General features: G+C 45.4%; 1 protein-coding gene across 1 annotated transcript in view; it reads left to right on the top strand.

Moving 5' to 3' along the window:
• LOC119161376 (nose resistant to fluoxetine protein 6) overlaps positions 1-24,103 on the top strand; it is an 87,112-nt gene that overhangs the window by 62,508 nt on the left and 501 nt on the right. The window contains exons 6-14 of the mRNA XM_037413817.2: positions 295-477; positions 1,611-1,806; positions 10,826-10,991; positions 13,587-13,666; positions 16,727-16,849; positions 16,993-17,113; positions 17,748-17,940; positions 18,413-18,555; positions 20,370-24,103. The exon at positions 20,370-24,103 is cut by the window's right edge and continues 501 nt beyond it. Of these exons, the coding sequence (XP_037269714.1) occupies positions 295-477; positions 1,611-1,806; positions 10,826-10,991; positions 13,587-13,666; positions 16,727-16,849; positions 16,993-17,113; positions 17,748-17,940; positions 18,413-18,555; positions 20,370-20,648 (1,484 nt within the window). The 3' untranslated portion in view covers positions 20,649-24,103. The remainder of the gene's footprint in view (positions 1-294; positions 478-1,610; positions 1,807-10,825; positions 10,992-13,586; positions 13,667-16,726; positions 16,850-16,992; positions 17,114-17,747; positions 17,941-18,412; positions 18,556-20,369) is intronic.

The raw sequence follows: 24,103 nt of genomic DNA, 5'->3' as shown, positions 1-24,103 counted from the left end.
AAACTTTTCTTAAATACTTCCCAATGAATGAGTGATTTCAGCAGTCTTTTTTTTCTTTTTCTTTCCGCTTGGTGTTACGTTTTGAAGTTCTATGATACTTCACGGTGCCCAGAATGTCACCGTTTCTTCGAAGGTGCACTTGCTGTAATGTACGCGGCCAACATTTTATTGTCTTGCCCTGTGTTCTCCACATATTTGTGTCCTGGCTGATTGAATGAGCGTGTCTTGTTGTTACCAAGCTTACCTGCTATTTGATGTTCTCACAACTCCTTCATATGATTCGCGCTCACCCAGTGGTTCCAGTGAAGGTGGTCAAGTGCTTCTCGCTGGTGCACAACACGAGGCGGCTCATCAGCACCCACTTTGACACCAACTGCCCCCGCAAGCCGGTTCGCTTCGTCTACGGAGTTAAAGTCTTCATGATGCTCTGGATAATTCTCGGCCACAGCTACTACACCTCCAACTTCCAGACACTTCGTGAGCACACGATATATTCCTTTGATATATTATCTCCGTGACCACCACTCCAAATACACGGAAACAGAACAATAGATTTTTTTCGGTAACACTCCATTGATTTTAGAGCTATATGTGGAGTTTAACATCTTCTATTTATTTTATTATGTTTGTGTATTAAAGAGAACTATGTTAAATGCTGTAGACGTTGAAAGTCAACAGTCCAGCAATGCAATTAGAGTTTTAAGAGAATTCTCGAAGATTCCAAAAACGATATGATTATTTTTTAAACTTGTGCTACGGCAGTTCTGTACGGCGTTTATTCTGACAACGTGTCGAAGGCCTAGGCAAAAATGATTAATAATGGTTAGCTCTTCATTGCGCCGGCTAGATATACCAAGAAATATCTGTTCGCCACATCATGGAGAAACTTTTCGCCGACCCACATGTGTGATCACGTGAACCACAATTTAACATGGCTGCTGAATATCTCGGAGCACGGACGTGCCCGAAAGATTCTGCCGAGTGGAACTGTGTAGAAACATAACTACCTCTAACTTGTCAATACAACAATGCCTGCTTACTGCGCCCACTGAAAAGTTTATTGTTTTTTTTTTGTTAAATGAGCATTTCATGACGATAATTACAATTTCCCTGAGTGTCCCTTTGGATACATACCTTATGTACAGAGATGGTCTTCACCTAACCCCCAATGCCGAATTTTAAAAATGCGTGATTTTTATCGCCCCATATACATGTACACATGATACTCTTTAATACAGACAGGAACTCATGGTAGCGATATGGGTAAAAATGACACGACTATAATCTACAGTCACGTACTACACAAACTGATAGGAATCGTTTGGTGAATATGAACCTGTTGGTGTCAGGGAGGCTTGTCACGTCAGGTAACAAGTCATAACTCCTGTTAAATGTGTCAAGTTAACAATTTTTGCTTTTGAACTATTCTGTGAACCTGACGACTCATTGGCTGCTGCTAAACATACAACGGTTATTATATTAGGATTTGTGTACCTAGGTTAAGCTCCGCATTTCAGCACATATTTGCGACAAAATAATGAAACCACCAGCAAACGTGGAGCAACAAGAGTCATGACGTTTGTTTGTTTGTTTTTTCCTGCTGCCACTAGACTCCGGCTACCGGATCATGGACCTGTATAGTCAGGTGCACGCGCAGCTTCTCGGCAGCGCCTTCTACGCCGTTTCCACATTCTTTTTCATGAGCGGCTTCGTATTGGCGTACTTCATGCGGCAAAGCAAGGACGAAACCATCATGCGGCCTTTCATCGCGCTCTACATTTTCGCCGTGGTGCGACGTTATCTAAAGTGAGCACACTTCTTTTTCATTTGCATTGTCCTTTATTTTCTTTTACGCGTGTCGTATGATCATTGTAAAAGTTAAAAATGTGTGCAAAGTGTAGTCAATTCAATCAACTTCTGGTCATCACAGCATGAAGTTCCGCATAGCAGTCGTGTATATTTTGTAACTAACACAAAACAATTCAAGCGAAAGGGTACATATATCTGGTTCATTCACTGATCAAGGCTGACCTTCTTTTTTTCTTGTCTCGCCCAGAGAAAATACTTATAAAAAGCTTGAAAAAAGCGAGAGTAAGTTCTAATCTGTAGCGCAAGTTCACTTGTCTTTGTGGGCTTGTTTTACATGACAGGTGCTTGTTTGTTTGTCTCTCTCATTATTTTAATTTCATTGTCACTTTGTTCTGTTTAAATACTACTCTTTCTCCTATATTCAAACCAACTATGTGACATTTTTGAAAAGCTACATGGCACAACAATATCAGTGGTTTTAATATATACTTTTCTTTGCATTTTCTTGTGCACAGTACGTATGCTGGCAGCCACCGTGGTAGCTTAGCGAGCGGAGGTGTTTCGCTGCTATGCTTGGCAACATGAGTTCGATGCCCGGCCACGGCTGTCGCATTTTCATCGGGGGGAACTGCAGGAACACTCGTATGCTATGATATACGTGCATGTTGCAAAACCCCAGGTGATCAAGGTTAATAAAGAAATTATCATGTTAGTACTGGTGAAAGGAAACCTTACGTTACGTTTTGTAGGGGAAATACACTTCTCCGAACCTGATGACGAACATATGTAAGATGTAACGGAAAGTGAACCCTCGTCAAGGTGAGCTTCGTTATGGTTAGTGATGAAGGATAGAACTGAAAAGGAAGAAAAGGGGGATAAAAATAGTGAAACAGCATAACTGTACTGTCCTACTGTGCATTAATGAAGCGAGCAATTCGTAATTCCATGAGCCGTATTTGCGAGCAAGAAGTGTTTGATGTGCGCTAAAAATGCTTATGAAAACTTCGTGTAAATCCTCGTGATTCTAACACAAAGTGGAAGAAAAAAAAGAAAGAAAAGGTGCCAGCGAGATAACATGAACACAGAGAGAGAAGGAAAATATCAGAAAGGCGGGGAGGTTAATTAGACTGAATCCAGTTTACTACCCTACATTGGGAAGAGAGGAATGTGGGAAAAAACGAGAGAAAGGAGGAAATACACATTCCACGTAACACGCACACCACACACACAGTTCAAGTTTCACAGGTGGTCGCTCAGTGACGTTGCCCTCAAGGATTCTAGAAGGGCTCGTGTGGCTGTCTGGGCTGAAGTACGTGAAGGCCACGCTCCCAAGATCTTCTCCAGAGTAAATGCTCGATCATCCAGCCTTCTTAAGGCACAATGGAGGGCCCGGCAGTCCTCTTTTAAGTCTGGACAATATCACAGGATATTGTCGAGAGTTTCTACGCAATGGCAATTATCACAGTTGGGGGAGTGGGCCATACCAATGCTATGTCTTAATGAATTGGTGAAGGCAACACCGACCCACAACCCACACAGCATTGTAGCGTCCCGTCGCTAAGTCTTTGATGGCAGCTGCAATTGAAGTAATGAAGCGAGGTTCCGCGGGCGTCGAGTGGTGTTTAGTAAAAGATTCCAATGCATGAGTGTGATATTATGCGTGATGCGGCGAAGTTCTTTTGCGGCATGAACCCTTGACAGAGGTATGAGCAGTGGGGGTGCTCCGTCGGGGCACAACGGGCAGCGTTGTCGACGAGGTGGTCACCACCAATCCCACAGTGACCAGGCAGCCATTGTAAGATTATGTCATGTCCTTTGTTAGTGGCGCGATGACAGATTTCTTTATTTGAGATACCATGTGATGGTAGTTCCCGCGTCGTACGCATACATTGAATGGCGGCCTTAGAGTCGCAGAAGATAGCCCATTTAGCAGCGCATTCTCGCATAACAAATCTAATTACGGCTAGAAGGGCGGTGAGCTCGGAGCCCGTAGATGTTGTGATGTGTAAAGTCTTAAACTTGGCGGTGATTGACCGAGATGTAATCACAAAAGCGCCCGTTGAACTTCCCGAGACTGAACCGTCCGCATAGATATGAGTTCGGTTTTCATATGATATATGCAAAAGGGTCAATGAGGTCAGCTTGAGGGCTGGAGATGACAGGCTGGCCTTTTTGGTTATCCCCGGGGCTTTAAGGTGTACAGGGATTCTTAGCAGGCACCACTGTGGTCGAAGTGGTATGGTTGCGGGTGAGAATCTCCAGGAGATGGAATGCTGGTTAGCCGCCGTTCACCAGTCTGGAGAACTCTGCCTTCGGTCTTTCCAGTGACAGGCTAGCAAGGTGGTGGTTAGGCAGTCTGAATATATAGTGAATGTGCGCCTGTAGTATGTCGACAGTTATATAGGTCGTAATCGGGTGGTCATTGGCAATGACAATAGTTGCGACTGTGTTAGCTCACCTAGTAATCCCAATCATGTGCGAAGAACTTGGCCTTGAATGCTTTGCAGGAGCCGGATGTTGGTTTTTCCGGCATTTGAAAGCAGTGGTGCGCTATAGCGAAAAAACCCCAAGAACCCGAACATGAACAAATTTTTCACTTCAAACCATGCTATAGACTGTACTTATCATGACCAGAGACGAGGAGTGCGGAAAAAACGAGAAAATTCTGAGAAAAAAACTGTTTTCTTTTTTTTTTTGCTTTTTGTCGACGCAGTTAGAAAAATTGGCCAAAACTTCCGTGGGGTAGACCTTAAAGAAACAGTGCTTAAGTAACAAGGAGCGTTACAAAGCCGTACACAAGCAGAATAATAGATGGGCCAATTTCCGAAGTGTGGATTCACCGAATGTTCCAGTGCTTACAGAAATGAATTCTCGTTGTCTGTAAGCACTGGAACAGCAGGTACGCTTTTCCCAATGCAATATCTTAACATGATGAAGAAAGCTACAGAGGAAGCCAGTGATACCAACTCTGAATAGGAGTTTAAACTTAAGATTTTTAGCATCTTGATGATTGTTTCCATAGTCGAAGGCACGACGAACTATAGACAATTTTGGGTGTTTTTTTTCTTCTAACAACCATTATAGGAAGCCACAACCATTCACAAAGAGCTACAGTTCGCTTGACGCTACTGCCTGCCGCCGATCTGTTAAACGCCGTATTCGTTTCTGTAAAGAACGAAATCATTTAATTTCTGTTACTTACATATTGAAAGTTATTGTTGTTGACACCAGGCAAAAAACTTTGTATATTATCACATGACAATAAATTATACCTATATGGTCAAGAAAAATTTGTTCTTTTCTATTTTTTGTCAATTTCAAAAAAAGAACATGAACAAACAGCTTGTTTTTTTCAATGGCATAAAATTTCCGGAAATTGCGTATCTCTAATCATCACTGCCAATGTAGCAAGACCATCACACAATCCAAAGGGCATTATGTCCAATTGACGTTGCAAAGGTTGTTGTGTCCTTGTCTACTTCATGCATAGGTATTTGCGAATATCGTGATCGCAGATTTACACTTATGAAAAAATTCAGCGAACTGCCCCGCCGCGGTGGTCTAGTGACGAAGGTACTCGGCTGCTGACCCGCAGGTCACGGCATTGAATCGTGGCTACGGCGGCTGCATTTTCAATAGAGGCGGAAGTGTTGTAGACTCGTGTGCTCCGATTTGTGTGCACGTTAAAGAACTCAAGCAGGTCGAAATTACCGAAGCCCTCCTCTACGGCGTCTCTCATAATCATTGGGTGGTTTTGGGACGTTGCATCTCACATACAATCAGTTGTTCAGTGAACTGGAGGGAGTCAAGGGCAACGTCAATTCGTGGCATCGGATATACGACTGCGCGCATGACTGCGTATAGCACTTGATAATCGATGCAGAATCGCAAGGAGACATCGTTCTTCTGGGTCGGCGCAACGTGAGATGACCAAGAACGGGGCGGCGGCTTTATAAAGTCGTGCTTCAGAATGTCAGTGATATCTTCTTCGATGATGTTCCGCTCCGTGGAAGGAAAATGGTGGTAGCGGTGGAGTGTATGTTGTTACGTTCTCTTGATGGTATAAAACTACAGCAGCGAAAAGCGTCAGTGAAAGATCGATCTCTCCATTCACCAAACGAGTGCCAAGACAAAACAGGAATACTTAAAACACAGTGATGACCGCGATCAGAGTTCTCGAAGCACGTCGGCTCTGCATTCGCGCACCACGTTGCATCGTAATCACGTAAGTTCTGGAATGTAGACAAAGTGAATTAACATGATCCTTCGGTATGTAAAAAAATAGGCGGTATCATTTGAGCTTCGAATACATGAACGCACGCCTCGCACCAAGCGTTAACTTCGCAACGTTTGTTAGCTGGTGACTATGACCACAAAATATAAATAGAAAAGACGTCAATATGTGTATCAGGTATTACCCACTTCAACAGTCAAAATACCCAGTTTTAAAACTTGTTGAATGTTTTTGATAAATTCTCATGTGCGCACATTCATCATTGCTCGTCGAGGGGCGCACGTGCTAGCTCATGCGCAATTATATCTGTGCCATCGGCTAGCTATAGTCTGTATTCTCCGAATGATAATTTCCGGGGTTTGACGCTCCAAAAGCACGATACAACTATTAGGCACGCCGTAGAAGAGGGCTGCGGAAATTTCGACCATATGATGCTCATCGACGTGCACTGGCAGCGCATAGAGAACGGGTCTCCAGTATTTCACCAGATACGACCGCCGCGGCGGGATCAAATTCTCGACATTCAGATCAGCAGCCGAGCACTGTGTTGTCCTGTCAAAGTTCTAGCACTTCAGAAACATATTGTAGGCTTCTGCCACAAGAGCGAAAGAGAGACACGCCTGAACGATAACCGATGCCAGCCCGGAACGTGAGCCGTGGCTTCACGTGCCACGGTCTAGCGCCTTCTTTATTTTCTTCTGTCGCCATCGCGCGCTCTCCGATTTGCGCGCCGCCCGAACGAGGGCGCTACGGGGCCCCCCGTGTAGATTGGAAGTCAGAATGTGACATGCCGTTTGTGGTATTCCAACGGAAGATCAGTCGTAGATGAGAGGCTTTCTAGGGCGGTCTCCAGGTACGCCGGCTTGAGTCGGTCCAAGCTGACTGTCTCTTCACGGCCGTTATGAAGTAGAGTGGCAGTGTTGGGGGTGCGGTGAAGGACGCAGAATGGTCCGTCGTAGGCTGGTGTCAAAGGTGGTCTGACCGCGTCGTGGCGCACGAAAACATGTGTTGCAGTGGCCAGATCAGGGTGGGCGAATATGGTCTTGTGTTCGGAAGGTCTGGGTGGAGTGGGCCGAAGGTCTTGAACGCAGTCGAAGAGGCGTTGTAGGAATTGCTGTGGCTGGTCTGGTAGCTTCGTTGACGTGAAGAAGTCTCCCGGAAGCCGTAAGGAAGTGCCATACACCAGCTCTGCTGTTGAGCACTGCAGGTCTGCCCGGATGACAGCTCGTAAACCTAAGAGCACCAGTGGCAAGGCATCAACCCAGGTGGCTCTATTGAGGCGGGTAGTCAAGGCGGTCTTCAGTTGTCGGTGAAGGCGTTCCACCATGCCGTTGGTGCAGGGATGATAAGCCGTGGTACGGCAATGTCTGGCTGCGAGGATGCGATTAAGGCAAGTAAACAGCGAGGACTCAAACTGACGTCCATGGTCTGTTGTCACGGTGCCAGGACAGCCAAAACGGGATACCCACGTAGAAATGAAAGCGCGGGCGACTGTCTCGGCTGTGATATCTTGAATCGCTTTAACGTGGGACCGGGGAGGGCGTATTCTTTTGGATGATATGTGATGGCCCAAGAACTCGAGCTCAGATGCGCCGAAAGTACACTTAGAGGCGTCCACAACGAGGCCGTACTGCTGAAGACGTTGGAACAGAGCGCGTAGATGGTGCTCATGATCTCCAGGTGTGCGGCTGGCGATGAGGACATCGTCAAGGTACGCAAACACAGTAGGAAGACCCCGTGTGACCTCAGACATGAACCTCTGGAAAGTTTGAGCCGAATTGCGGAGTCCAAAAGGCATCCACACGTATTCAAACAACCCAAAGAGCATCGTGATGGCGGTCTTAGGTATGTCGGCGGGCTCGACAGGAATCTGGTGGTACGCCTTAACAAGGTCCACTTTGCTGAAAATTGTGCAGCCGTCGAGGCGCGATGTAAAATCCTGGATGTGAGGTAGAGGATAGCTGTCGTGGACAGTCTTGGCGTTCAACGCTCGATAGTCCCCACAAGGACGCCAGTCATCAGGATCACGCTTTGGCGCCAAATGCAGCGGGGAAGCCCAAGCGCTTGACGACGGGCGGATAATGCCGAGCTGCAGCATGTGGTCAAACTCCCGTTTAGCAATAGCTAGGCGGTCTCCGAACAGGCGGCGTGGTCGAGCGGCTGCCGGTGGACCCCGTGTGACGATGTGGTGTGTCACCGTATGTTTAGGAGGCTGAGTGAGGTTGCACGGTTTAGTTAACTCCAGGAAACTCGCCAAGATTTTTTCAAACGGCCACGAACATGGGGGTGTACACTTCGTGGCTCGGTGTCGGAAACGCCGGTGGTACCAGCAGAGGGGTGGAGGGCTGGGACCCCGAGCATCTCGTGTGCGTGGAAGAGCGCGACGACCGGAGCGAGGTGAACGGGTCTCCTGTAGGGGACTCCGGAGTGCGGCAATGGAAGCGGCGAGTTCGTCGATGCGGGCCTCAAGGCGCGAAATCGCTGTGTCTGCTGGTGGTAAGACAGCGTTGACAGATGGGGAGGTCGCTTCATGTACCTGATCGGCGAGCTCCGCCAGGCGGTCGAGATTGACGTCGCCGGCCGCCGCGAGGACGAGGCGGATTGGCTGAGAAAGGCGTTGGAGGAAGAGCTCGCGAAGCAACGCTGAGTGGGCAGAGACGCCGTGTTTCCCAAGAAGCTGTCGCATTCGGCGCAGTAGTTGGGAGGGGCGCCTGTCGCCAAGGTCCCCCTCTGCAAGGAGCTGCTGTAGGTGGACGCGTTCCAAAGGCATGAATCGTTCCAGCACCTTGGTTTTAAGGTGCTGATATGGCGTAGTGTCCGAGGGGTTGGAGAGGACGTCGGAGAGCTCGCTGGCAACGTCAGGTGGAAGGACGGAGGCTACGTGGTAGTAGCGTGTCGTTTCCGAGGCGATGCGGTACAGGGAGAATTGCGCCTCGACCTGATGAAACCAAACTTGCGTGTCCTGTGGCCAGAAAGATGGGAGACGCAGTTGCACGGCCGAGACGTCCTGCGGACGTGAGGTTTGTTCGGTTGAGGGCCCATTCGAGTCAGTCATTGTCTTCGTCCGGGTCACCACTTGTAGGCTTCCGCCACAGGAGCGAAAGAGAGACACGCCTGAACGATAACCGATGCCAGCCCGGAACGTGAGCCGTGGCTTCACGTGCCACGGTCTAGCGCCTTCTTTATTTTCTTCTGTCGTTGTCGCGCGCTCTCCGGTTTGCGCGCCGCCCGAACGAGGGTGCTACAATATATTGTGAGTGTTGAGGTTTCACTACTAACGGTCTGCAATGTTTTGCAGGCTCTGCATGCCCGTGCCCATTATGAAATAGAAAGTGCTTCCGTCAAAAGCGTATTTCGTTACCACGGTATGCCATTAGCCGTATAATGCCTGCGCAAAGTGCCAGTCTTGTGACACATGGTCGTATAGGCGTTTCGTAGCACCTAGCAAGTGTCGTAACCAACGTCCACCTTTTGCGTGCGCTGCCTTTATTACCCGTTCTAACGCGGCCGACTCTCGACGAGATACAACTCCGCCCACGTCGAAAGCGACGCATGGCGCATGGTCGACCTGTTGCCATTGTAAAAATAAAAAAAAAATACCGCTCTTTCAGGTAGCCAGCTGCTGATTATTAAATGCACCAAACGCACACTCCGTCTGGCGATGCGGTTACTTTGCTGAATGGAAGGCCGACGCGTAGCCGCGCGTGACTGACGTGCTTCTGTGTGTGCTGCTAAGCTGCGCTGGCGGACAGCATCTATATGAAGGGCAATCAGGTTGATGTACGACCAAAAGCCATTCGCTCGCTTTCCTCGCAATTGATTCGCACTAAATACAACATGAAAGGATTTCCGTGCCTGCGTAATCGCTCAAATGCTAGAAATTTATCCGCAATGATGTATTATCGCTGCGCTACGTGGTGAATGAATTATTCCCTATAGCATAAGCATAACAGTGCGTGAGTTGCTTGATCGTTGACAAGCACATAGCATGCGGCCTGTCATACTCTGCCTCTGATGGGTTACTAAGGGGGTCTCGCGAAATCAGCATGCGTCTCTTATGACTTACAATGTACCGTTAAAGATAAGAGGTGTTTGGTATAGTTGGACGCGTAGTTGAAACAACCACGCTTAGTGTGTCTTCTTGTTCTCTGTACTGCTTATATAAAGTATAGATAGAAAGTTGATTTATAAGCTGACGGTGCTGTGAATGGGCTGATTTGGTCCACGTCTTTGATAAGCCGCAGTTACCGGTCTTTCACGTTAGGAGTTTTGCATAAGGGCAGCATTCAATATTTCTTGGCTAAACTGCACATGTTTCCAGGTCGAGACAGGCCTCTCCAGACACTTGCGAGACACTTGAACATGCTTGCGTTATTGTTGGAATTTAAAAGAGGACAAGAGATTTGGTATTGAATTCAGCGAACCTACCAAGCACAATCAGCCACATATTTCCGCAGGCCCTACTATGGCTTCTGTCGTAATCATACCGTGGTTTTGGGGCGTAAAACCCCCCATCTTATTATTATTCTTTCACCTTATTCACATCCCGTAATGTGAGAATCCCATGCATTCCGATCCTTGCGAAGCTACGTAATAGTAATATGATCCAGATACACAAGCTGGTTTTGTAGCATTTGCATCACTTGGGATGGCAACTCGCACTCTTGATAAGTTAACTGTAGAAAATGCACACTCATTTATTTTGTTTTTGTATTCATCTACATTTAAGTCGGCAAATGGTGCTAGTACCTAGGAACAACCTGTCCATCTTTGACCTCTCAGGTTGACGGTACCGGCAATGGTGGTGGTACTCTGCTTCTTCCTGTTCCCGCTGTTCATATCGGGACCTCAGGACCAGGACCTGATGGGCCAGGAGCTAGAAGGCTGCAACGGGAACTGGTGGACCATTATGGCCCAAATAGTAAACTTTGTGCCTACCGAGAAAAGGGTACGCTTGCTTAGGCTCGATCATGCTTAGACCTGACCCCTCGTTGTGTATAGGGCACATGACCTACAGTACGAAATTGCTCAGTATACGAGTCTAACTTGGTGCAAAGGTTGCACTCATGAAAGGGCAACTAATTACGTATGCGAGCAAAGCTGGTGTTTGACGGGATGACCAAGTTTTTCCATGATACTTTTATATGTATTTACAAACACCCTTGCTTTATGTTCCTTCCTTTCCTCTAGTTTTCCTAAAGTACCTCAATATCCTGGTATATACATACATAGTCAAGTAGATTCTCCGTGAGAACGGCAACAACGAAAATCTCTCTTACTAACCCATCTATGGTTGCAAGCCCGACTCGTCTAAAAGCCACCTCATACACAACTAAGAGTCCCCGAACAAGGATTCTCAGAAAAAAATAGTATTGACTTTAAACGCATATTCCTTTCGCTTCGCGACACTGCCTGGTGGTACCCACTCAAAGCTTTTCGGCCCGTGACGTCTTACTGGGGCCTCGGGATGCCAACTGACAGTCACACCACAGCCCAGGCGATCGACGCCTGATTAGTGACGATTGGTCCAAAAAGAAAGAGCTTCCACGACACGCGATTCCTTACCTTGGGTGGCCACCCTCTACACTAAAGTGAGCGCCACCCAAATACAAGGAACGCAACGCTTCTCAGCAAATAGGCACTCACGACGCCACTCGAATAGCGCAGTGAACCCTGGATTTTCTGTTTTTTTAATCTTTTTTGTCGTTGCCATGCTTTCTTTTTAATTTTCCCGCACAAAATGTGATAAATGTGAGAACGTGCAGCATGTACCCTCATTCCTGACGAAGGCCTGACTCTCACCGAAACTGTTGAAATTAACGCTTTCGTTGTTACCGTGCTCACGGGGAGGATGTACTTGACCATTTTCAATGCTACGTTCATACCTGCAATATATATAATATATATATATATATATATATATATATATATATATATATATATATATATATATATATATATATATATATATATATATATATATATATTGGTCCTGTGGTTTAGTTCTGTGGGCATGTCATGTGTGTCCTTGTCATTAAAAAATAAAATACTGGTAGTCCGTCAGACCATCAGCACGTGTTTCATGTCAACAGACTCGTTATTCGCAGTTATCGGATTGGAGATGGCGTCCGTTTAATTATAGACATTGGATGATTCACGTGAGAAGATAAAGAAAGAAGGTTCTCGGAAGGTTTGCAGATTGGGCCAGTTGGTACTTTATAATTATAATTTCAATAGCGTGGAAGAGAACACAAGGGACAAGAAAGGACGTATACAGGCGCTAACTTTTTACTGTTGAAAAAAAGTGCTTACCTCCATCCCTTCTTGTCTCTTGTGTTTCTTCCGCGCTATTACGATTCTCATTAAAGTTCAATCAACTTGCGTAGGAGATTCAAGCAAAAAAAACTACATTTTGCACGATCTTGACCCTGAAGTCGCTAATGCAATGAACGTCTAACGAATGCCTTATACTGATGCTATATTCACTGGTTAACTGAGAAATTTTGGGCAATGAAGAGACTAATTTATCATCAGACTGCACATTTTTTAGAGTAAAATCAATAAACAAGACAAAGGAAAATGGATACTGGTGTCACGCACCATTCGTCTCCCCGAAGTTTCGTAAGCGCCGAGTAAGAACGGCTCCTGCAACCGGTTGATCCTGACATGAAAGCGAATTATCAAACGAAAAGATGGCGATCTGACTAGAGGCTGGCTGTCTGGATTAGAGCAGCCATTAAATGTGAAAGATGGCGTCACGATGCTCCTATCTCATTGAGTATCAATCGAGCCACGATACTTCTTTATCACCAATGTCTGAGCTGCGCTGTATAAACCTGCAATACACTCCAGTAAACAAAGTATCTTTACGCGCGGTTAGGTGAAATATTTAAAGACAAATATTGAACACCATCAATGAAATGTTGCACGCATGATATCTAGACCTTCAATCAAGAATTATCGACGCAGCCGACAGCTGCAACGAGATGGCATTTTTTTTTTTGCGAAAGTGTGCCTCACGTCCTCACGTCAGTGTTTGGTAGTATACATGTTCTCTATCTTTGCTATCCCCTATCGACATCGCTTCTTCTTATCAATTCGTTTTCCGTACGAACTCTATCTTGAACACAGTCATACTTGGAGAGTTGTTAGGCAATAAATCGAGTCATTTTGCTGAAGCAAATAACTCACATCTACAAATTTACGACATTGAACTGAGCGATATTTTCAATGCCTTTTTCTCTCTTCGTATTTCTCTCCGCCATGTGTCCTATGGTTGCATTATATGCATCGCAATTTAGTGGCTCATACAGCCATCAGTTAACTCATCCGGGTCTATGATAGGGGTGAGTTTTTTGGAAACGTAAATATTCGTCTGGCAGGCACTGATACCAATCTTTCTTTTTACTTTCCTTCCGCAAAAAAAGTGTGATCATGATTTTCAAAGCTGGGCGCCCATTATTTAATTGCCAATGCTTTACGGAATTTTTTCTTGTGTTCGGATTCAGAGGTTTTCTGGTTCTCCTGTTTTCTTCTTGCGCAGTGTATGCAGCAATACTGGTACATCAGCAGTGACATGCAGATATTCCTTGTTGCTGTACCGATGTCCATCATATTTGTGAGGTATGTACAATTTTATAATGTAAAAGCTATGGTGGCCTATCTCATTTCAAAGTCAAACCAGCAGCATTCATTTTTCTATAAGCTTGGCAAACGACATAAACGAGGCCCTTTTATGTAACGTTAGAAACCTACACAGAGCAAAGGTACTGCTCAGATACTGCATCACTCGCATTCACGCCTACTTTTAGGTACGGAGCAGTTCAAGTACCAGGGCTTGTCATCCATCTATAGATCTCATGTGGCGTCATCACGCTCACCGTAAAGAGCTCAGTACAGGCCATAACAAAGCCAGCAGTGTTCAAACCTGCGATAAAACGAACAAACGAGTTCTAAAATAATAAATTTAACTGAAATCACCACGAAGTAAGCACCTCAATTACCCTAAAATAGCTAAACCATTTTGTAAACGTAAGGCTGACACTAGCGGGGTGCGAGAGAGGGCGCCATCGCCTCGCCGAGCGAGCGGATGCCCGTCTCCCTGCGCAGTGCCGGCGCGGTGGTGTGCCGCTACGTGACTACTTCCAATGAGAGAAACATTCTGACGGAAATCCATAAGCCACTGCAAAATCTACAAATGTCGTACAACGACTATGCCAATCTGCCTAGCAATACTGTACTCATGCCGGGGAAACACGCTATGCTTGCGGCAAACATTGACGTCATTGATGCTTTGTTAAACGTAGCAGTGGGAGCTCTATGAACGGGAATCTCTGGGTGCCCGTGCGACGCACTTTTTCAGATTTCGATGTAGTGAAGCTGTTTATAGTTTTGTTCTTAGGGAGGCAATCAGTGGGCTAATTCGTAGGGTTGACAAATTGGCCCCCGAAATGAATCACGAAAGCACAGAGAATTTCGTGCTGGTCCTTTGCGCAACGAACGCCGGCTGTAGTCCCACTAACGAGGCAGAGCCGAGAGTTCATAGCAAAACCAAACATACATTCTCGCATAAGGCAGAACAAACAACACACAAACGTGCACACTCGGGATTTATCAAATACAATACCACACCACTCGCAATATACTCTAATACATACAATACAATGGGAACACGCAACAACAGGCGCTACAATGCTATCTCGTGCATTCACAAACAGACACTTATACACTAAATGTCCATCAAACGTATTCAGTCCAAAGTTCTTAGAAAAAACCTTGAATGCTTCTATTCAAGGACACACTCACTCACAGTCCAGCACCGGTTGTTGTCCGCTACGTTCAAGGTTTCTCTTTCAGGAAATTCTCGCTTCATCAACTGGCCACACTTCAATAACAAAACTTCTTCGCCCTCTACACATCGGCCACTCACGCGGTGCTACTGCAGGTCACGTCTTCGTTCACTAGCAGAAAACACTCACTTCATCTTTTGCTTTGTCTCTGTAGGGCAAGCTTTCGTCTATTGACGAAAAACACTGCTTATATACGTTCGGCCTGGGTGCTCAAAGTTTTCAGTATTTTCGTTGGCTCACGGCACAGCCAAGGCTGGGTGGGGGCGTGACCTTTCTTGAAATTTTCGCGACTCGACTCGTGACGCTAATAGGGAGTGACTCACTCCATCCTTTTCGATATTCCTAGAGTCCGCCTGATGTTAAGTCCTAGAAGGTTCTCAGCGGTTGCGGTGGCGGCGGCCGTTCGAAGGAGAGAAGAAGAGAGCACGCGCGGCGTCTTTTTATGCTTATTTTTTCCTTACGCCGGTTTATTTCTCGACTGCTTAGCGCCTGGTTTTCACGTATCCGGAGGCTCGCGGAGGCGCTCCTCCGGTTACGTGAAAATCGGAGGCGCGCGCTTTAATGAGTTTTATTTTGTGAAAGAAGGTCCCATATTCTGTCATAGTGGTCAATTTTTATTTGAAATAATTGTTTTGTTTATAACATCAAGCGTTCGTGTGACAGCACAGGTTATCAAAATATAACAGTCGATTATTGCATTAGGCATGCGTACAAAAATGTGATAGTGGACTTTTTGGTTATGTAAGAGACATGTTCAGGTGCAGAGTTATTTACGCTTAGAAGAGGGCGAATTGCAGCGTATGCTAGCTCGTACTCTGCATCAGAATTATTATGAAGGCAAAAGGCAGGCAGTAGAAACGTCATCAAAAAATTTCTAAACCTTAAAATCAGGTGGCAGAAACTTGAGATCATGAACTTACATTTCAATAAATCTGTAATCATACTGTTCTCGCCTGTGGAAAAGTTAAAAAGAAAATTAACTGAAAAACGTTAATCATCGGGTAAAATACGCCATCATTCTTTTCATCAAAACAAATACCGTCAAAATGAAAAGTGCTGTCTTCGAGAAAAGAATCAGTGCGATGGTCTCATGAAGAAACTGAATGATTAATCTTGTACTTGTAGACTCTGAGTGGGAATTGCATGCACAAGCTGCCGCGAGATGTCTAAAGTTTGTTTCGCCACATTCTACCTAATTACGCCCGAAATAACTGTTTTTGTTAGGAATATTCGAACCAACAACACTTTGCGTGTGTTTGATACGGTTGGACAGACCATAGTTTACGTGTTGCTGGACGCTCGATAAAGGAACCCTTTCCACTGGATAAAGAAAACACTAGCCTACGATTTGGAGTGCTGCGAGAACAGGTGATGTAATTCTCTACATCACTTGGACCCTGTTCTGTTATTGGCCTCTAAAGGGGATTTTTTCATACCTCGGTAGCCCTGCTGCAATAGTATAAAGAAGTTTTTTACAGAATATGACTTGTTTGTTCACTGTGGTCACTTTATCTTTACCTCGCACGAATTTGTCAGTGCTTGGCTATCCAAGATGTTTGTGCTGACCACAAATATATTCAGGCTAATGAAGACCTCTTCTAATTATTGAATAGCAGTATCAGAATGCGTACTGATTTCATCATTCCAGGTAGACCACTGTTAATCCTACCTGAAAAAAAAGCTGATTTGCCGCAACATTGATTTTACCTAAGTGCATTCATTTCATGCGACACTTCTCAGAGCATTACTGGCTTATTTACTTGGTCCATTTGTTGTTATTTGTGTGTGGCACTGCCATGTCGGGACTACAATAGCATCGGCACAATTATCGCAGGAGCCCGGCATGTGGCTTCTCCTTGGCGCTACTGCTCAGCGTTCTGGCATCTGTGGCAGCGGGTCTTGTAACGTATATGAAAGACCTGAAACCATCTATCGCGTTCACAATCGACGACTACAGGTAACGCTTGGTTGCTTCTCTTCGTTTATAAAACTCCTTCCTGCATGTGCATTTTCATGTTTTGTACCCCGCTGAGCAAATTGAATCGCGGCACTGCATTCACTACATGTGTTGTTCCCTATTTTCTGCCCCTCTCGCCACAGCCGCAATCTGGAAACTGCCGAATTCGTCCACGAACTTCCTTACTCTAATTTGGCCACCTACTTCATGGGAATACTCTCCGGTTACTGCGCTGCTACTTGGAATAGAGCGTGCATAAACAAGGCAGGTCTTCTTTACGCTTCCCTAGTTCCACTAAACCAACTCATCCAAAGAGAGCAAATTTTAGTTCGATATCCCGTAATTTCAGAATTAATTAGTAGTAAAGGTGCAAGCAGAATATCAATTCTTGGTGTCTCATGGCTTCTGATGTAGTACTCACTCCAAGTGTTCGACACTACAGCCAAATGAATTCAACAGGCAATTAACCCAAGAAAGACATGAGGGACACCATTTCCCTTATGCTTTTTTGCCGAGATTGTCTTTTGGATACATTTGCTCGTTTCCAACTAATAAACGTGGTCCTCAAAACAATTACTCTTCTTTCTTTGCTTCAGCAGATTGCAATGTATGATAATAGACGTACTACATACAAGACTTGAAATAAGTAAATGGCGCGAGTATACTGATAAGCACTAAACGTTTCCCGCGACTACAAATATGTCCTTCACCGCATGTTGTAAACTCATTTTAGCTCATCATTCAAGCATATCAATTGATCCTAAGCTTTCGCGAAGACTTGTCCAATGCAAGGTAACAGCAATATCTCTAAAGTGCCCCAACGAGCCTTTTTTGACAACTTCCTGGCACAAAACCACCGCGCGTCTCTGAACGATCCGCCACGGTCTGGTATTCACAGGTGCTGCAGGCCTTCCTGTGGATCTTGGCGCTGTGCCTGAATGTGTTCTTGGTGTTTGTGCCGTACGCGTGGAACCGGTGCGAGACGGACGATTTGAAGCAGCTGTACGCGTCCTTTTACGGTGGCAGCTACCGCTACCTCTGGGGCCTCTCCTGGTGCTGGATCGCCTACGCATGCGCCACCGGAAGAGGAGGTATTGCAGCCAACCAGCAGCTCCGCGAAGTCCTTTAGTGTCTAGGATAAACGTGACGGAAATGGGAACATCGCATTTTAGGGCCAGTTGAATAGAATTTTCTGAAATGAGGAATCGGCAAGGAAATGGTGTCGCTTGCGCCAGGTGACCTTTTACTGTGCCTGCTGTACTAATGCATAAATAAGAAACAAAAACAAAGAAGACCATGAAGTATCAATGTCCAGCAGTATTTATCGTCTCCATCGTGCTCACTACTACTTTTCATTAGTTTCTAAACAGCGGGTGAACAGCCCTTACATAGGCTTGATAAAATACTACCCCAATAACACAAAAACAAGCTTAAGCTTATCAGAAAATACCAGCACTATCAACGCATATGTTTGCTTACCAACTAAGCACGCTACGATATCTTGAAAACACAAAAACGTGTAAGTTATCGTACTTTACGGAATAACCGATTCACAACTCGCAGGGATCCTCTCCAGATTCCTATCCTGGAATCCCTTCGTGGTCCTGGGAAGGCTGACGTTTGGCGTGTATTTAATTCAATACGTCGTCTTCATCGCCAGGCAAGGGGTCAGCACAAACACATTGCAAGTCAACGAATTTCTACAGGTAAGTCATGTGCAACTCACCCCAATAAGCTAAAGAGGAACTCTAGCGCATTTTAAGCCATATTAGACGATGCCATTTCGAAATAGTATCAACAGTCTTGTAAGAGGTAAGGTGGTTCTTTTTGCTGAGAGACACATCAACAGTTTTATGAAAGCAATAAACAATGAGTCACAGCCAAAACCGAAACAGGGAGCTCTCTGCTGGGCACGCGATGACGTCATAAAATACGCTACACGACCATGGCTGGCTATAGTGTAACCATAGTACACGTACTTTTTCTATCACGTTAAAAGCAAGCTGGCGATGTCTTCTGAAACGAAATCAAGCTATGCCGGGCCGTACCAGCAATGAGTTCAGCGATGATTACACTGCAGCTACTATCTTAGCGCAGAAGTATCGCCTTTTTATTTCAACCCGCCAGCGCGTGTACTAGCTGACGTGACCCGCATCGATCTCCTTGTTCCTCCCTATTGTGTGTGCTTGCTGTAAAATCAAATGTAAACGACGACTAACAAGCTGTATGCAGCTCGCAAAAGGGAACACCTGTGCCCGCGTCGTCGATGCCTCGTAGAGGAAAGTGCGCACTGCATCCGTGTGCTGGGCGAGGCAGGATTGGAAAAGAGCATCCAGGTTACGTTATATATACATAGGGGGTCCGCGTTTACAAACGCGGTGCCGGAATCGGCTGGCAATCATAGGAATGTTTTTCTAAAAAACTAAATGGCGTACGGTTAATTTTATGATTTGACAAATATCATCAGCGTACCATATTATACGCTGATAGTTTCATTGAAATTGGAACCGCGTTGTGTCCATTGTGTCGCATTTACTTTTACTTAGTTAGGACACTTTTTATTCATATACTTTTGAGAAAATAAGGAAGCATAACAAGAATCATAGGCTGAAGCTAGCAGTAGCGCTTAAAAATTGTGCGTCAAATAAAAAAAAACGCCAGAACTGCGCAGAAGGCACAGAACAGTCACAGCGAAAGCTAGAAGAGCGATCTTTCAGAGCCTTTTCAAAACGCATATTGTGTAAATACTGTAAGCACACTTGCTTGATATCCAGTAGACATTAATAAGAAATGTCCGGGTAGGAGGCCAGCATTCGCCATGCTATTTTTCGTCATTCTTCTGAGAAGCGTGGTATCCGCTAAACACTTGCAAAGAGTTTTGTGCCAATTGTTTATGCAGGGGCTGACGACGATGAGGAATTATGGCTGAAGTGGGCATGCGCTACAGTTAATAGGGGATCAAAAACAGGCTTTTGCAATGGGTTGGAGCATTTGACGTCCCACTCGTTACGCCGCCTCGCCGTGGTGGTCTAGTGGCTAAGGTACTCGGCTGCTGACCCGCACGTCGCGGGTTCGAATCCCGCCTGCGGCGGCTGCATTTCCGATGGAGGCGGAAATGTTGTAGGCCCATGTGCTTAGATTTGGGTGCACGTTAAAGAACCCCAGGTTGTCGAAATTTCCGGAGCCCTCCACTACGGCGTCTCTCATAATCATATGGTTGTTTTGGGACGTTAAACCCCACATATCATTAATCATCCACTTGTTACGCCATTCGCATTGCGCGACGACTAGTTGTTCTTTCACTCTTTTAAAACGCTTTATAAAACGTAGTAACGTGATTGCTTTCCCGACATCAGGCCTGCCTGAGGCAAGTTTGCCAAAAAGACGAGGAAGTACGCATACAGAGCGCTGTATACGCCCTTCTTCGTCTGATCCCTCGTTTTAGCGCCGTTTCTTTTTTCAACTATGTCGTACCAACACGCTCAAGCAACCATTTTAGACGCTATTCCCGTGTGCGCAGGTCAAAGACTCTTTGGGCATTGCCGTGATCAGCTACTTCTTCGCCTACCTCCTGTACGTAGTGTACGAGGCACCCGTGTCCGGCATAACGCGGATGATCTTCAAGTTCCACAAAATCCGCAAATCGGGAGGAGGCTCCAAGAAGCGGCCACAGCAGCCACAACCCGAGTCGCCGCCTCCAACTGCGACCACGTCCGAGCCGACCTCAAACGGCTCGGCGGCTGCGCCCATGATCAACGACTCCAACCACACCAGTACCACCATTCCTGAAGAGCCTTAGTCCGGAGCTCCAATCACGTGCCCAATCCAGGAGCGTACGGCTGTGTCACAAGCATCGGTGTAAGGAGATGGAGACACGACAGCGTGTAGTTCAGATTACCCAGCACTTTCAACCATCTCTTGCTGAACCCCAGTGGTGATCGAGATCAAGGTGTCTTTGTGAGGGATCACCAATACCAGCTACACTGCCTAAAAAGAAACCAACTTCACGTTTTCAATTAACTAGTGTATCTCAACTCTACGATGAAGTGTGGTTCCCAGTGTACTTCTGGGTCACGTTAGCGAAGTGATTTCATTTGCCTTGGTATCACATCGCTGATTAGAACTCCTTGTCGCATCCAGAACCACTGTTGGAAAGGGGATTATGAACGGCACAGCAAAACCACGTGATGTCGTGGAAATGAGTGGGATAACGTTTGTCTGCCGTACTCTTGCATGCTGCAATTAGTGGCGTGCGCCAACAAATTGAAAGAGAAAAAAAAAGTCAGGCTGCCCGCTGCTGTATCATACAATGGGCCACTTCTCAACGTACGGGCCTCTGCGTGCTGTGGGACCCCGGGAAGGCCATGATAAACGTCAATGCCATTTGCAGCATTACAAAATATTTCGTTGACGTGAAAGAATGTAGAGCTTCTCGACCACAGTGTTTCCTCCCATGCCGGATGCCAAGCACGAACACTCGTACGGCCCGCGATAGAAGCCGTGAAAGTCATAGTCCATTCCCAGGTTGCCTATATCTTTGTTTCCTCTGTGTGTGAGTGTGATGTGTCTTTCACGCGCGTTGGTGCCTTGTTTTCGAGAGTCAAGAAGACAGTTATGAGGTTCAGCTGGACTTGTCTTCAACGAGTTCGAGGTCGACTGCTCACGATGACTGTTGCAAGATGTCTTGAGGGACAAATGTATTAAAGAGTTGTTTGCTACGAAATATTGTTGCTGAACTATGCCTGCTACTTGTGCTATTTCTATTTTCTGCGCCTTGCTGCTCGAGGCTGTGAAACTACTTTTTTTTAATGAAACTCGAAAAAGATCGCTTACAGTGCGAAAACCAAAATATGCACACAGGCTGCTCCACAAAAATTTTTTAAACATATTTTGAAATGCTTCAAGGCGTAGTAACCATGCATTTACATGACTCTTCAAGATTGTTGAGCTCAAGCCAGCGACGAGTCTAGCATGTGCGTAGCACGAAAAAACGCAAAGGACGATAGCTATTCTTTGCCTTTTTTCAGCGAACGACTTCTAAGTTGATGAGTTGGGTTTCATTGCTCTATATACCTCATTACTAAAAGAAGCATTCCCTGTTTCCGAAATGATAAATCCACGCTGTCTCTCAGCTGTATCAAAACAAAGTGGTGAATAGATGCTGCATCCATCAACGTAATGCTATAGAGATGAAGCCTCGAATTGACATTCTTTCAGAGATCAGGAACACTGTAAAGGTGTGTCGGAAAACTACAGTTGCATTTGTTTCAAATGCCCTGTTCACCTTAAAAATGGTATACAACCTTGTTTCTTACCAGATCGTCCAACACAGAGTCACACACAGGTTAATGCCAGTGGGAATTGTAGATACAAATGTACAGTTACTGAAAAATAATCAAAATAGTTTGAGAAAGTTGGCTAGAGAAACATTTTATTCTTGCTGTTAAAGGCACGTTTTTCGCAAAAGCTCAATTAGGCAAGCCCTCTGTGTCATGGTGCTCGGCAACAGCAGCTACCTCGCATTTGCTAAGAAACCAGCAAAGGCGGCTTATTTTTCTACGGGAAATAAGACTAACAATCTTTTGTGGGCAGCTAAAAAGTGTGCCGCTTTTCAGGATTGTTTCGCCACCAGTGTGTTCTAAGGAGCGCACAGTTAAAGCGACCACACACTGCGTACGAACATAGTGTCGTGACTCAATTAAAATGGCACACATGATAAAAAGTTGGCATAGCCACTTCTTGATTGAGTATCGTTTTCGTTAACATATGCATCCTATGACAACAGTACATCATAGTACGACCACTGCGAGTCGTAGAAACGTTGTGGTGATGAGTGTGGCTTTTGTGTGGGGCAGTGTTCTCAGTAGAATGTCTCCTTCCATACGATGGTATTAAAATAGGTCGAAGCGTATTTTTCGCCAGTATTGTGGCAATGCTTACTTATTCGCAATTGGTATTGTTTATTTTAAAAAGAAGCAGTGCTTATACATTTGCTAAACCCCGGAATTCCATTTCTGCTACTGGAGCTCTAAATCAGGACCCGTCTTCACATACTTTGGGTCCACGGAATGACTTGAAGACGTTCAACGTGGCTACAGTAAGTGATCGCAATGGCAGAAGCCATTAGATCACAGAAGTGGTGGTGCGCCTTTTTTTAACTCTGGATATAGAAGTTCAGTCGGACGATTTCAAATTCGGCGTGCATGTCGGATGCCCAAGTACCAGTACACGCAATCTAAGCACACAGACGCTACCTGCTTGGATTGCAAGACGTATAATAAAAAGTGCGTAAAAGTTTTGGCTACTTTTTGTAGAAGCTCACCCCTTCAATATGACTGAGGCGTTCACCCAAAACACAAGCATCTTGTTGGCGTAACATGGCGGAGCAAATTTTCTCCGCCTGGTCTCTGCATATTTATGCTGCTTTTTGAAATTACAAATCAAGACAGTTTACTGACAATACGAAGTAATATAGTGATTTAACTAAGTTGTGCACGTTCTGTAGCATTTATCTATGGTCCCCCACAAGCAGCAGTCCTATATGCTGCAGTTGAAATTGTAATGAAACCAACTTTCGTAGACCAGTGTTACATCATATATTTAGCACCGGTTGAGGTGTTAATGATTCATTGCGCTCGGTGGATTGTTTCACAATGTTTTTGCCGATGTACCCAATGCAATTTTGTATAGTGCTGCTCATTTCGCTCAGTGTTCTCTAATGCTTGCTGGGTTAAGTTCCATTTATGTGCGTTTAATGTACAAGGGGTATGTGAATTGCACTCGCAAGCTACTACAAATTGAGATATCAGTACCAGTGATAATGATGACTGAAAAAAGCCTATACAATTTCACACTCGTTATTCATCAATATAAACACCTGCAGTTATAAGCAGTTACACTAAACAAATTTCGATGTAAAAAACATGTCTACATAAGGCTAAGATTATAATTCAGTGTCATGGCAGTATGATAGGTTCCCTCAAGTTTACAAAATTCAATATAGACGTGACGTAGGCTGCATCTTCTGTATCGGTGGTTCTGACCCAGTGATTTGAATGGTCGGGAAAGAACAAAACATTGTGAAGCGTCTGGCTGTCAACAAGATGAACGTCATAAAAAAGTTCTTTCTATAAGCTCCCAGGCATTCTGCGCCTCGTATACAAGCTGTAGATAGCGCAATAATGCACTGCGACGTCCCAGTTGTGCATATTTTTAACCTCTCGTGCCAGAAGTTGGCAGGCGTATATGTCAAAA

The sequence above is a fragment of the Rhipicephalus microplus genome, unplaced genomic scaffold, assembly GCF_043290135.1.
Source record: "Rhipicephalus microplus isolate Deutch F79 unplaced genomic scaffold, USDA_Rmic scaffold_65, whole genome shotgun sequence".
NCBI classification, from domain to species: Eukaryota; Metazoa; Arthropoda; class Arachnida; order Ixodida; family Ixodidae; genus Rhipicephalus; species Rhipicephalus microplus.
The sequence above is the reverse complement of the archived record's forward strand: the minus strand, read 5'-3'. Positions and strand labels throughout refer to the sequence as shown.